This window comes from Haliotis cracherodii, unplaced genomic scaffold (assembly GCF_022045235.1).
Source record: "Haliotis cracherodii isolate W230 unplaced genomic scaffold, xgHalCrac1.p SCAF_4, whole genome shotgun sequence".
Lineage (NCBI taxonomy): Eukaryota > Metazoa > Mollusca > Gastropoda > Lepetellida > Haliotidae > Haliotis > Haliotis cracherodii.
Window position 1 is genome coordinate 13,853,672 of NW_027266297.1, and position 15,192 is coordinate 13,868,863.

Genomic DNA, 15,192 nt, shown 5'->3' on the forward strand with positions numbered 1-15,192 from the left:
TTCATCCGCAATAGCCCATCCATTTCGCAAGACCCCAGAAAAATAGTACTTTGCAGTTAAAGTATTTTTCTTACTTTTGTTTTTTAAATCTCTTTTTTTATACTATGTTTTCTATTCTTATTTTCGTACTCTACGTTGATGTTGTTTATAAGAAGAAACATCGTCATTATACTAAACGGGTTTGCATACACGACGTTCCCCCATCACCCATGAATACATACACATGCTAATGGATGATAGCAGTTCTGAGAAAAAAGTTAATCGAGAAACATTTTTATATGGGTCATGACTGTCGCCAGTCTGTTGTGTAATGTGATAGTCACGTGAATGAGTGAAACTAGCAAATACAGTTGAAACATTTACGTATGGCTCATGACTGTCGCCAGTCTGTTGTGTAATGTGATAGTCACGTGAATGAGTGAAACTAGCAAATACAGTTGAAACATTTACATATGGGTCATGACTGTCGCCAGTCTGTTGTGCAACGTGATAGTCACGTAAATGAGTGAAACTAGTAAATAAGTTCAAATAGGGATGCCTTCTACTGACTTTCGAGATGAATGCTCCTTAGACTTACCTGAATTGAGTGAGCTGCCTTTAATAGCGAGTGGGTGAGTATGGTTTATGAAATATTCCAGCAATATCACTGCCGGGGACACCAAAAATGGGCTTCACACCCTTTATAAGACAGGAGACACTTACAATCAGCCGAACAGTGCACACGTTTATGAGAGCAAAATAATACGGTATATCTAATATTTACCAATTCCAGTTAATCTTTCATTCCTATTAAAGTGCATCTGTAACAAGGAATACAATAATGCACGCCTTCCTTGCAATGAAGTAGATGGTATAATGCCATGCCTCGGGGAGTTTGTAAGGTGACGGGATTCGAATAAATAACAGTTTCAGTTTTCGTGAGACAAAGTGGTTATGTTTTAGATCTGCACATAGTCGACATTCTACACGCAATCATCATGCAGGTCAAATTAGGGTAAATCAAAACAAGTGACTCTTGGGGCTATAATCCCGCCATGCTTGTTTTTGTCGAATTCATGAGAACACGCTTGATTCTCATTTCCTGGAATTTCTTATCCACATTTCTTCTTGATTTACGTTTCCTTGAAGTTTGTAGCACAACATCGCGTCCATGATATCATAAGAGATGGCTTGTATGTATGTGTCGAATGTACTCTTGTACCCTTAAGACATCTGTTTAGTAGTCTTTAATACAGGAGAGTTATTGTTATTACTATTATCACTATCACCATCATCATCCTCACCATTGTTATTTTTTTAAATTTTTATGTGTCAAAATGTAAATTGTATTTAATATATTTTTTTTTAATGTTATTTTAAATGCTAATTTTATTAAATGCACTTTCATTGATTTCCACTGCTACACATATATAAATGTGATCTCTCATTAATAATTTATTAAGTAGCTTCATTGCGAACAAGTCATCAAGAAAGTTAATGTGTGTGAGGGGAACATTTCATGATATGGTCTAATTTTTAATGCTGGCATTTCAGAAAATAGCCTCTGAAAAAAAGTATCAAGAACTATAAAAATGCGATAATGTTTTGCAGCTTGCAAGGAATGTTATATTACGGTGGGTTTTCCATACGTGTAGCTGAAGTAACTTGCCAGGCAATATTCACAACGTCAGAAAGAAATGTACAGTAAATTTCTGTGTGTCCCCATAACAACAGCTCGGTGTCAGAGAAGCTATATGGTTCTTCAGTGAGGCAGAAAGTACTCTACTACTCAAAACCAAGGTTCCCACTTCCCACAATGATTGCGTGTATACTAAGATCTATGTGATTATATAAACTTTCCCAATGTTCGCACAACAATGACGTTAAACGATGGTACTTGTTGTTACCCCGTCTGGCGCTCGGCATTAAGGGGCTAAAACAAGGACTGGTCGGCTCGGAGTCAGTATACTGTGTCTGAGTGGGGTATCATGTTAAACTGCGGCATGGTATCTCAGTGGGCTAGCACTATAAATCGTCATCAGTCCGGACTAGTACATGCAGACACACACACACACACACACACACACACACACACACACACACACACACACACACACACAAGTGCATGCACGTCGCTATATAAGTTCAATAATCTTGGACGCGACGTTAAACCCCATTTCACCTCACCTCACCACCTCTTGCTCAAAAAGTTTGTCATAGACTATACTCAAATTCTCACACCAAATGCATATTAAGCATTCGTAACCCGTATTCATGCGTCCTCATATCATTTCATTTATGACAGTACATACATATATGTGAAATCTAAAATATGCTTCAACAGTGGCTCTACTCTGAGGGCGGACACTAGAGTGAGCTCAAGCCTCAGCTGAGAGTGACAAGGTCACCTTAACCCGAACTGCTGGCGCCAATGTAATTCGTGAAAGGTATTTTTATTTTGAAAAGTAAAGGTTGAAGAACTCGTTAATGAAGGATGTCAACAGGTGTGGGATAATGCGCTATATATCCAATGGCCGTGGGTTCGAATCCCAGATTCGCCCCGAATAGAGTCCTTTTGGCTGTCAGCACTATACCCGTGCAAGCGGGTTTCATCAAAGTAGTAAAGGCCGAGTCACTGGGAGCTTTCCTCCAACATAAGGTTGACACGATATAGTGTGTAACCGAATCAGAGGTTTCAAATCAAAATAACAAATCATGATTGAAGCAGTCTGCGGCAGCCTAATATTCATAAGAACTCGTTTCTTTCTCAAACAAGGTCTGTAGGCAGTTTCAAACGATGCTATTGTAAATGTAGTTGTAGTTGTAGTTGTAATAAAACCGAGTTGCAGTACCTGGAACTGTGTCAGTAAATGTGACAGGAACAAACAAGGAAAACTGGGTCATTAAGGGGGACTACAGTGCTACATCGTAGGCACCTCAACATCTCGGACATCGAGGTCATATTCGTTGCGTCAAGTGGTCTGTCTCCCAGAGCCTGGAGAATAAAATAAGAAATGAATCCAACTCAAGTCTAGCATGATTGGGCAAGTCTAGATTGACTCAGTTTCCGAAACTGAGCACTCTTCTGGGCTCCATTTGGATTTTACTTTTTATTTTGTAGATATATATTACAAAAATAAATTTCTGCCACTAAATGTTAGCCTACACTGTAAAAACGTGTTTAGAAAGTAAAAACATACACGACGTGTTTTGATGTAAACATGTTTAGGAATGTGTTTTAAATCCTACACTGAATACGCATTTCGCGTTTTATTATCTTAACATTGCCTTAGAACCCCCCCCCCCCCCCCCCCCCCCTTTTTTTTTTTTTTACTTCTGTATCCCAATATACACTTATTTAAAACTGCAACCTACCCGAAATATAATATTAAGCTCAAGTCATCTCACACACTTACACACTCACCCAATCCCTCGCTCAATCATACAGTCACTCAATCACTCAAATACTCAATCACACTCGCTCAATCATTCAATCACTCACTCTGATCTACCCTGAAAACACTGAGTGTTTATCTCCCGACCTTGTCACTACTTAAACAGTAATTTTACTTTATCTAATAGGCAATTTACGAATACCTAAACGAGAATCCGAAGTATTTTAGAGGCCGCTTCGTGGAATCAGTAGATAATAATACAATGTACTTCGCGCATAAGAGTTCCAGTTGATGGACCAATGGGTAACGTGTTTTCTAATCAGTCGTAAATCACGAGCACGCCCCGTTATGTGGATAACCGTTTTAGTCTCATTGTTACCGCCTCCGTAATGCACGCCACGAGAAGCCAGAAAACAATCACTAAAATTCAGAACAGCATTCATCTACCATATGAACATTCATACTAACAGTGGTCATTTCGAAAGTACGTCACACGTGTACGATGGTGACCAAGCTTGACTACAAACGATGTGCTAATTGAGATGCTCTGATCGCCTTTCACTGACGAGTAACGATGTTTCCCGAATCCAAATCCGGAACATCTACAAAGGCTGTCGATGGAGCGAAACAAAAACACACCTCATCATCACTGTCAGTTTGTTGCCACTTCACGCTGTGTGGTTTAATCATCTGTCATTATGTTTCAGGTTGCGAAAAAAATGTTTTCCTATGGACTTCTCTTGTAACATTATATTTATTTTTTTTAAACTGTAGGCCAGTCCATATACATGTATGCACAGTCTGGCCTTGCAATAGAAACACATACAAATTTTGACAAGTTTCTTCATTCGTGACCAACTCGTGTTATTCCGGGACAAGCCGAATGGCGACTCGTGCCCTTCTCATGGCCATTTTTTGCGCAAACGGGAATACCTAAAACATTTGTTAACTCGTTGCGTAATGGTTCACATATATTTCCCCATATATTATATACAATTCAGATGCAATTTAAAGCACATCGGGACATGTGGACCCGGGTCTTCGGCGTGACGAGCGAACGCTTTAACCACTAGGCTACCCGACCACCCCCGGGCACTATGAACGTAAATATCATACATTATGTCATAAGAATTGAACTTAGTCTAGTAATAACTAATGTAAACACATTCCAGATGTAGGGATCGATCGAAATCCTTTGGGAAATAAAGAAAATCGATACGTTGTGTATTGTATACGAAACGTCGCTCGTGCTATAAAGTCACCGAGGACAATATAAAATGCGTCTGAGTTCAATGTGTTGGGGTTGAACAATTCCGATAAATTATTTCCAGCATAATTTATATTAATACATTCTTTAATTACAATTCCGAATATCTATGTTGAAAATCGGTGACTGTAACTGAAGTCCCTTAAAGTCGACAGAGAACGTCAATCATTCCGATCACCCAATCAGAACACAGCGGGTGTTTATGTATTTATCTCGGACTTAATCAATAAGGAAGCCATGTAGGTCCCAAACGTCCTTTTCACATTGTCTACCACGTGGTTCATACTCTATCCCTACCAGGCAAATAATTGAATCACCGGTTCATTAATCATAATGTAACCCCCACTTCAATCCCGAACTCTCATTAATATTGATTGGTGCAGACCTTTAATTAAACAGTACGGTTGTCACTGGGATCTCATACGAGGCCGTTAGGCTTGGGAATCCGAGATAAGAATGATACAAACGAGCTGATCCGAATGTCCTGCCTTTCTGACCGAGACCAGTAACCAGTTGGACATGAGGCTATCTGCCAGCAGGGATTGTGTTATTCGCGAAGCGTCGGCGGATAGAGTATAAAAGTGATCCCCAAGCCGAAGTATGCTTTAAGACGGTGTAAGCTGTAGAGGCTGACATTGCGTCGCTTTCTGTGAGCAAACAATGTTGGAGCGACTGTTCATATAGATACGTGGGTCGGGTAGGAGAAATCAGTGACGGCGATATGCATAGACAAGCGCTGACGAGAATAACGTTGTGCTGATGTGGTGCGGTGCAGTGGACGGAGCTGGGATATAATCAGGTGATAATGGAAAACGGTGATACTGGTGCCCCGTCTTGTGAGCTCCAAGGCAGGGATATTCCAACTGGTTCGTCGGACTTTCAGCGGGTGCTGCACCAGCTACACATTCACGAGACTTGGCGAGACGCCGCGGGACGCACGGTGGGGAAGGATGTTCGGAGGGAAATGAACTCGAATAAGAAGGAGAAGAGTAAGAAGGATGACAGAAACAGTGAAACAAGGGAACGGACTAACAGTTTTACTAAACTCAAACGTTTTCTAAATCTCAGTTCCAAACCGACATCGCAGGATCACATTGAGAAACAAGAAAGAGCACCTGCTAAAGGACATGTTGAAACGCTTGGGCATGGGAGTACTCATAGACAAGCTCATGGACATGTACATAAAGATGGACATGGAGGGACACATGGACAAGACCATGGACATGTACATAATTCTCACGGGAAGACGTCAACCCATTCGATATCTACCCCGCCCCGGAGTCCTCAACCCCCCTGTCCCAAGTCCCCGGGGGTTGTGAGGGCACAGTTAGAGGTCAAGGATGAAGGTTTCAGGGAGAGGTCCCATAGTGATTCGTCGGCAATGAAACCTCGACGGAAAAAGGCGGTGCTGGCCATCGCAGAACAGGCGAATCCCCTTGACCATTTGCACGTGCATTGGCCGGACGAACATCAGGGGGAGAAACTGGCCACTACCCTTCGCCAGCGGTCTTTTTCCCACGGGTCAGGTGAGAGACCGGCTAAACCGATTCTGAAGAAATCCTCTTCTAAAACAGTGTATTACTAAATGGCAAACAGACGTGATTACAAATAATGCCTTATTTGAATAACGCCTTGTGACAACTGATGACGGATTATTGGAGAGATATGCGAATCAGAAACTCGAATTACTTGTTTTTATTCGTAATTCGGATGTAACGAACTTAGACGTGTTTTGTGATAAACATGCACTTTACTGCACAGACACACAAACTGAAAATGTTACAGCGAGGTTGTGTCTGGTATCTCTGGATTTGTGAGTGATGGGATATTTGTGGCGTGCATATCCGACTGCAGCAGGTATGTCCTAGGAGTTTTAATCAGGGCAATATTTAGAGGACAATCATCGGACGTTTCCTCCAACTGACACTTGACACATTTCCTGCTATTTCTGAGCTATGTTGTTCTGTTTATGTTTACAAAATGTACATGATTAAATACAATTTATGGGATATTCCGCTATCTTTTTATTTCCGTCGTTGAAATAAGCTAAGAAGTGCAACAATTATTATGGACACGAATCACCAAGACATTATTCATAGCTGTGTAAATTTGAATTTTAAAATGATTAAATTTCTATTGATTAATGTTTGTCAGATTCCCATGATTCACCGTAGACATTGACATTCCGTAGACAGACCGTAAACATTCTTTCGAAATGTTTACTTTCACGAAATCTAATCATTCTTGCCGATCAATACACTTTATTGCCGTCATCCCTGGTAAACATTAGGCTGTTCCTTCAGCCCCTTTCAAAAGGCAGTTTACCGATAGTTTTGGTCTGGGGCGGTGGTCGAAATATAATTAGATCCTTTACGCTTTTTCAATTTTCTTTTTACAACATATTTTATATTTATCATTTTTGTCAAATTTACGCACCGCTTGGAGTGCCGGTGAAGTTATCAATAGTATTTGTCGTGGGGTCGTGGCTATTTGTTACGCTTTGAGCCTGGATGATGCAGGGAAATAATTTGTGATTGTTTTCGTAAGTGTGAGTATCGGTGTCAGTGGTAAATAAAAAACAACAACGAATTTTAAATCGGAATTATTTTTTATTTGACATTCCTGAGTTTTGGAGACGGCAGTCGGTAAAACAAATTATGAACAATAAAACGCCTAACTGATATAGAGACCTACGTCTTTGCGAGAGATTAAAATCTCCCAACGCATTGAAAGTACTTTCAATCTTGGAACATTTGTTCCCATTTCCCATTAAGTGGGCTAAACGCTGCTCTGAAGAGTAGTTCAGGTATAGATAAACCCGATGTGGAACGGGTCGCACGCGTTAATCAAATGGGGAACCCCACGAGCTTATTGAGGTGAATCGGGGAATCATGGGATCCTAACACACCTAAGGGACGTAAGTCCGTAAAGCGAACTGCGGCTCCGTACACCAAGATTTACTTAACGCTTGCTTGTTAATCCGGACATTAGTCAATCCAGCCTCTTGTCATTCCGGCCATCCATATTCATTGTATTAACGAGGTTGTACACCACACAGTGTTTTAGTGCCCATTACTAATGTCTCAATGCCATATGGATGATTGCCTAGTTCTACTTTGAACTATTAATGTACCATGAACCTAATGGTAATAGTGGTATTAAGGTAAACCATTTCAGCTTTTAAAGTATACGATGCATTGTGATAAGTCCAGTTGTAACTTAGGCCTTGCTCGAACCTGAAGCTTTTATCCAGAGTGTAACTATCAATTGATGTGTGGATATGAACTGAACGAAATATTGATTGTTTCTATATTGAGGTCAATCAATATTTCCATGGTGTAAATGCAATTTACGTCAAAGCGGTATAGTATAGACTAGGAAACAGTGTTTGTTTTGTTTGTTTGTTTATTTGGGGTTTAACGTTGCACTCAGCAATAGTCCAGCTGTATGACGGCGGTCTGTAAATAATAGAGTCTAAAACAGACAATCCATAGATTACTATCATGAGCATCGATCAACGAAACTGGTATACGATGACATGCATCGGCCAAGTCAGCGAGCATGACCACCCAATCCCGTAAGTCGCCTCTAACGACAAGCATAGTCGCCTTTTACGACAAGCATATGTCATTGAAGATCTATTCTAACCAGGGTCGAACAGTGTAAGGGCCATGAAAACATTGTGTGGCATACAAAGGGTCCCTGGAATTACACTCACAAACGTGTACATGCATGTGTTTATTCTGAACGTTTATTGTATATATTTGAACACACTCTTTGAGTGACGAAAGGATTTTCACCTTTGGCTGAAATGCGATCTCACGATATTCAAGTGCATGAGTTCTTTTTTTTTGACGTTGTGGACACATTTGTGACAAAACTAACGTCCGATTCAATTCCCAATTTTGACTTCAACCATACGTTCCAGTTTTGTTGTTTTTCAGGTAAATGATTTACTTGCCTTTGCATGTGTTTGTGACGGGTACCTCCGGTAGGTCATTTTCATGAACACCTATTTGATCGCTTTTGATAGTGATGCATAAACATATTTTTATGATATACAATTAAATCGTACAAATGACTCAGCTTTTAGCAGAGATGTCTAATGATTACAGAAAAGGTTTATTCGCTTTTATGAACTTCTATATGCATTTGGGGGCACGGGTGGCCCAGTCGTCTAAGGCGCCGCGATTCGCTTTGCAGAGTTGCGTCCCTTGGGCACGCCAGAAACCTATGATTGTGGGTTTAGATCCCGGTACGCCCTGATTATGTTTCTAGCTTTGTCAGCACCATACCCGTGCTCGTGGGTTTCATCGAAGTGGTAAACGTCTGAGACCTGCATCACTTCGGGCTTTCCACTCACGTTAAGCTGCCACGCCGTGATATAAGTGGGATATTGTTAAAAGTGGCGTTAAGCCCAACTCACTCACACACTATATGCATTTGTTACACAATGTCAGCTTATGTCCTATTTTTCAACATACTATTCCGCAAACATATCGATGACCTTCGATGTTAAGAGCGGCATTTGACTCCTTGGTACTTTTATCATACATCCTGTTTTCAAGAACATTGCTATCTCACGGCCAAACAAATTACACCGAATCACGAGATTACTCTACACTCGTGTGGCCTTTCCGTTCGGATCTGGACCGGTTTGCGTTAAGTCGTAAGTGCAGTTCCGTCTTCAGTTTGATCTCAACACTGAAGAAGGTTTTATAGGTAAAACTCTTAACAATATATGATGAAAAAAGCTAGTTTTGTTACAAGAAAGAATATTTCATAAGCCACTGGAATGTTATACGTTATATATGTAATAACGACATGTCATTTCATAAAAATCAATATGTTGTAAATGCGGTCTACGTCTCTTCTCGTTAATACCTCCTACCAGCGAACCTTCATTGGGTGTGCTAACTATGATGCTTGTTAACTCAGACTCTAATTCCTTCTGACATTCAGAGTTAAAATGGTAGTTTGAGCCTTGCTTGAAATTCATATACAGATGCGGGTCTATCTATAACCTCACATAACAGGAATACCAGGTGCTGAAGAGTTCCCATCGTGGATAAATATGTGGGCAAAACACCTCGAAGCGATAAGACATAGAAAAACGTGATTGTGTAAAAAATGCGTAAAACAAGCACATGTTGTGTGGGATGGGGCCTTACTTGCCGTGAGTGAAGCGACTCTTAGCCTCGTTTTGATGTTAAGGTATGTTCTGAGAAATGGGTCAACATTTCAGTGTCGATACTCGGCTAGTTGTAATGAACAAGGCTTTGGCTGTGCATCTTATGGGGGAGACCATCTGATATTGTTGGGAGACGTGGGGCTGTAAACGTTTTTTTTCCTTACATTAATTGAAAAACCTGGTCTGCCCCTACAGGTCCCTACAGGTAAGTAATTTTGTTAAAGAAGAAGAAAGACATTTACACTCCCTATATTTCTTCACCACACAGGGGGCGCATAAAGCGCTACATTATTATCAATGGATCAGCGTGCACTCGATTTTCATTCTCAGCTCCCTGGGGAGTATAATTAAATTATAAAATTGCATGCCCTTTTCATTACCTATCTCTAAGTCGTTTTTGCTTTCAAGACCGTTATATATCGTATTCTATATGGGATAGGCATACGTTTAATTTTAACCAGAAATTCAGGTTACTGGACCTTATATGACGAAATCGTACAGGACAGATATCGTTGAGAGAGGTCAGTCCCTATTCGTTCTCATTCCTCGCGATCTAATTATATTGACATGGTTTGTCATACGTTGTCATACGTCATACTCGCATAAGCAGTCCATTCAATTTATTTCATCACGAATATTTGAATATTAAAGGATATATCGTCGTCATCACAATTATAAATCTAAATATAACTAAAGCAAATAAATCTTGAATTGTATAAATCCGAATAATATCGTAATGATTAATCGTAAATTGGACACGCTTATCCTTTTTGCGAACACCTTGTGACATCACTGAAATTCAGTGATCCGGTCATATAATTTTCACCACTTGTCAGCCTTTTACTCCCGATAGAATATGTTCTGGTGCCGCGTGAACGAACCATGCGTGCGCAGGAACGTCTCTCAATTATAAATAGACATTCGGAACAGTGATCATCCGTACGGCAGGATTTCCTGAATAACAGTGTCCGGACCTGCGAGGTTTCACTGTATGAAAACACCCCGATATATCTCCATCCACATGATGGCATCTTTCGTCATCATATGCTATAGGACAAAAGTGACTACGTATTGGCCGATGTTCGTCATATCCCACTTTGTCATATCCAATTTCGAGCAAGACATTCCTGGTGTCCCCCGCCGTGATATTGCCGGAATATTGGTAAAAGCGGCGTAAAACCATACTCACTCACTCACTCACTCACTCACTCACTCACTCACTCACTCGAGCAACAAGCATAAGGACTGACCTAATTTCAACACGATCCAAATACATTAACTGAGTATCGGTGCCGTTGTTTAGCTTTATCGTGAAAACCAGAATATCAAAGCAGAGCCTCAATCAAAATGCAATCAACCCTCTGATGGCATGGACGCGCTGGTGTCGATCTGATTAAGTTCTAGTTTTCCAGTGGTAAGTCAACGATTTTCTACTAACGGCTCGTCTATCAGAGATACAGACACGGCTCCAACAGTAATCCTTCTAGTTTATTTGATAACCTCTCGAGTCATAGACATGTTTTGTACGTGCGTGATGTATGGCAGTTTTCCAATCGAATTCTCTCCTTTATATAATTGAAAACCTGGATAAGAGTTTCTGTTTCAACTGATAAGATGACGTCATGCGCGGATTGTGACATTCTGATGTAGTTACAAACTTTGTATCTTCCATCTGGCAGAAGTATTTGTTAAATGTGAAAATCATGAACCGACAAGTTGGCCTACATTTCTAATATAGAAACGGGTTTCTTTAATTTGTGTTTACTTTCAACATGATTGTGAAGATTTGGGAGAAAGTAAGGAACATTCCAGTTTCCACGTTTCGGATTCACATTGATACACATTGCATCTACCGAGTCAATGACATATACTGCCGGCAGAACAGGGAGCATCATACTGTCCCTTTGTCAATATTGATACCACTCTGATTGGATTCTTGATACAACTCTGCGGTTAACTCTGAATACAATTCTGTGAAAAGTCTGAATACAACTCTGAATAGAATATTCCGAATTCAAATCTGTGTGCAACTCTAAATACAAACCTCTGTGCAACTCTAAATACAAACCTGTGTGCAACACTAAATACAAACCTCTGTGCAACACTAAATACAAACCTGTGTGCAACACTAAATACAAACCTCTGTGCAACACTAAATACAAACCTCTGTGCAACACTAAATACAAACCTGTGTGCAACACTAAATACAAACCTCTGTGCAACACTAAATACAAACCTGTGTGCAACACTAAAAACAAATCTGTGTCCAACTCTAAATACAAACCTGTGTGCAACACTAAATACAAACCTCTGTGCAACACTAAATACAAACCTCTGTACAACACTAAATACAAACCTGTGTGCAACACTAAATACAAACCTCTGTGCAACTCTAAAAACAAATCTGTGTCCAACTCTAAATACAAATCTGTGTCCAACTCTAAATTCAAATCTGTGTCCAACTCTAAATACAAACCTGTATCCAACTCTAAATATCAACCTGTGTGCAACTCTAAATACAAACTTGTGTCCAACTCTAAATACAAATCTGTGTCCAACACTAAATACAAATCAGTGTGCAACACTAAATACAAACCTGTGTGCAACACTAAATACAAACCTGTGTGCAACTCTAAATACAAATCAGGGTGCAACACTAAATACAATTCTGTGTGCAACACTAAATTCAAACCTGTGTGCAACACTAAATACAAACCTGTGTGCAACACTAAATACAAACCTCTGTGCAACACTAAATACAAATTTGTGTCCAACCTTGAATACAAACCCGTGTGCAACTATGAATACAATTATGTGTGCAACACTAAATACAAACCTCTGTGGAATTCTAAATACAAATCTGTATGCAACTCCGAATACAAACCCGTGTGCAACTATGAATACAATTATATGTGCAATAAATCTGCATGCAACTCTGAATACAAATCTGTGTGCAACCTTGAATACGAACCCGCGTGCAACTATGAATACAATTATATGTGCAATAAATCTGCATGCAACTCTGAATACAAATCTGTGTGTTACCTTGAATACAAACCCGTATGCAACTTTGAATACAAATCTGTGTGTAACCTTGAAATACACCCATGTGCACCTATGAATACAAATACGTGTGCAACTTTGAAAACAAAATTTTGAATACAAATTCGGTACTCTGGGTACAATCTCGAACGTAACTCTGCATACATCTTTTAGTCAGCCTGCACATCTTTACAACACTTAATAATCAGTCCTGTCCTAACGAAGACCAGTGGTATATATCAGCGTCAGATCAAAAGGGAAGTTTGTAAAGATTCCGTTGGCTCTGGTGCATGCAGAATAAACCGATTCCACAGACAACAGGAAAAAACGAACGGTTTTATGATCACAGTCGAAAGCAAGTCTTTCGCGGCTCTCAACACAGAATTCTTATCTGCAGTGGTAGTTGAGACTCTGGGAAGCTTAACAGTGAACATGTACGACTCACTATTGATTTGGGCAAAGGGTTTACTCCACACGCTGAAAGCGAAGTCATTAGTCTAAAACCATTATACCAAGGCATGGAGCTGGCGTGAGACTTGTGTATGGGCGTTGTTGTTTAGAAATAATAACACTGAACGAGATGACAGTGAACGAGATGACATTGAACGAGAAGACAGTGAACGAGATGACCGTGAACGAGATGACCGTGAATGAGATGACCGTGAACGAGATAACCGTGAACGAGATGACCGTGAACGAGATGACCCTGAATGAGATGACCGTGAACGAGATAACCGTGAACGAGATGACCCTGAATGAGATGACCGTGAACGAGATAACCGTGAACGAGATGACCGTGAACGAGATGACCGTGAACGAGATGACCATGAACGAGATGAACCTGAATGAGATGACCCTGTATGAGATGACCGTGAACGAGATGACCGTGAACGAGATAACCGTGAAAGAGATGACAGTGAACGAGATAACAGTGAACGAGATGACCGTGAATGAGATGACCGTGAATGAGATAACCGTGAACGAGATGACAGTGAACGAGATGACCATGAACGAGATGACCGTGAACGAGATGACCCTGAACGAGATGACCCTGAATGAGATGAACCTGAATGAGATGACATTGAACGAGATGACAGTGACCGAGATAACCGTGAACGAGATGACCGTGAACAAGATGACCGTGAACGAGATGACCGTGAACGAGATGACCCTGAATGAGATGACCGTGAACGAGATAACCGTGAACGAGATAACCGTGAACGAGATGACCGTGAACGAGATGACCGTGAACGAGATGACCCTGAATGAGATGACCGTGAACGAGATAACCGTGAACGAGATGACAGTGAACGAGATAACAGTGAACGAGATGACCGTGAATGAGATAACTGTGAACGAGATGACCGTGAATGAGATGACCGTGAACGAGATAACAGTGAACGAGATGATCGTGAATGAGATGACCGTGAACGAGATGACCCTAAATGAGATAACTGTGAACGAGATGACCGTGAATGAGATGACCGTGAACGAGATGACCGTGAATGAGATAACCGTGAACGAGATGACAGTGAATGAGATGACTGTGAATGAGATAACCGTGAACGAGATGACAGTGAACCAAATGAACGTGAACGAGATAGTAGTTCACGAACAAAGGAATACAGCTAACAAAGGCATACAAAGTCCTCATGTCCAAATGAATTAATTTGATTAATCTCACAAATACACGAGCTAAAGGATTGGTAAATTCACAGCTATATGACAAACTGATAACTCTGAAGACACAGTGACTGTAATAAACTTGGTTAATCTATGCGCATAACGAAATCACGAATCCAAGCGTGGCACAGCTGATCCTAATGATTATTTAAACGACAACAAAATTCATCGATTTATATTTGCTGAGTTATATTTCGAAACAATGTCATTATTGGATTTCTAAATTATTTTTAACAGTGTGTCATTATTGTTCCTGTCATAGGTAAGTCCCAGAAGTCATCATACTATCAATTTGTGTAAACTAACGTTGCTCGACAATCGCTTCGAATTATATTACACGCGCGTGTGCAGTTATTCTTCTGCGTGCTGATATCTCAAGAGCTAAGTGGTACAGAATATCCCGAGATAAATGGCAAAACTAAGATATTATGGAATACATCGTGAAATCGGTTACAGAAAAATCACAACGTGTTTCACTTTCTATCAGTATCATGACACTTACGTAACGCGGTTATACAATGACGTCACAGAAAATGACCTTAACCTCTATTACTGTCGTTTACCTTTGTACTAAAGCCTCATTTTCATCGATTCCACCCAAACACACATCCACCACACAAACAAATCTCGCTTTG

General features: G+C 40.4%; 1 protein-coding gene across 1 annotated transcript; it reads left to right on the top strand.

Moving 5' to 3' along the window:
• The first annotated feature begins 13,454 nt into the window (after window positions 1-13,454).
• On the top strand, window positions 13,455-14,543 carry LOC139479292 (protein PF3D7_1417600-like). The gene has a single exon (XM_071262153.1). It carries the CDS (start codon window positions 13,455-13,457, stop codon window positions 14,541-14,543), a length of 1,089 nt encoding a protein of 362 aa, XP_071118254.1.
• The last annotated feature ends 649 nt before the right edge of the window (window positions 14,544-15,192 follow it).

What these genes read in the sequence shown, in the direction of transcription:
- LOC139479292 (XM_071262153.1), top strand. Translation starts at nt 13,455, where the DNA reads ATGACAGTGAACGAGATGACATTGAACGAGAAGACAGTGAACGAGATG.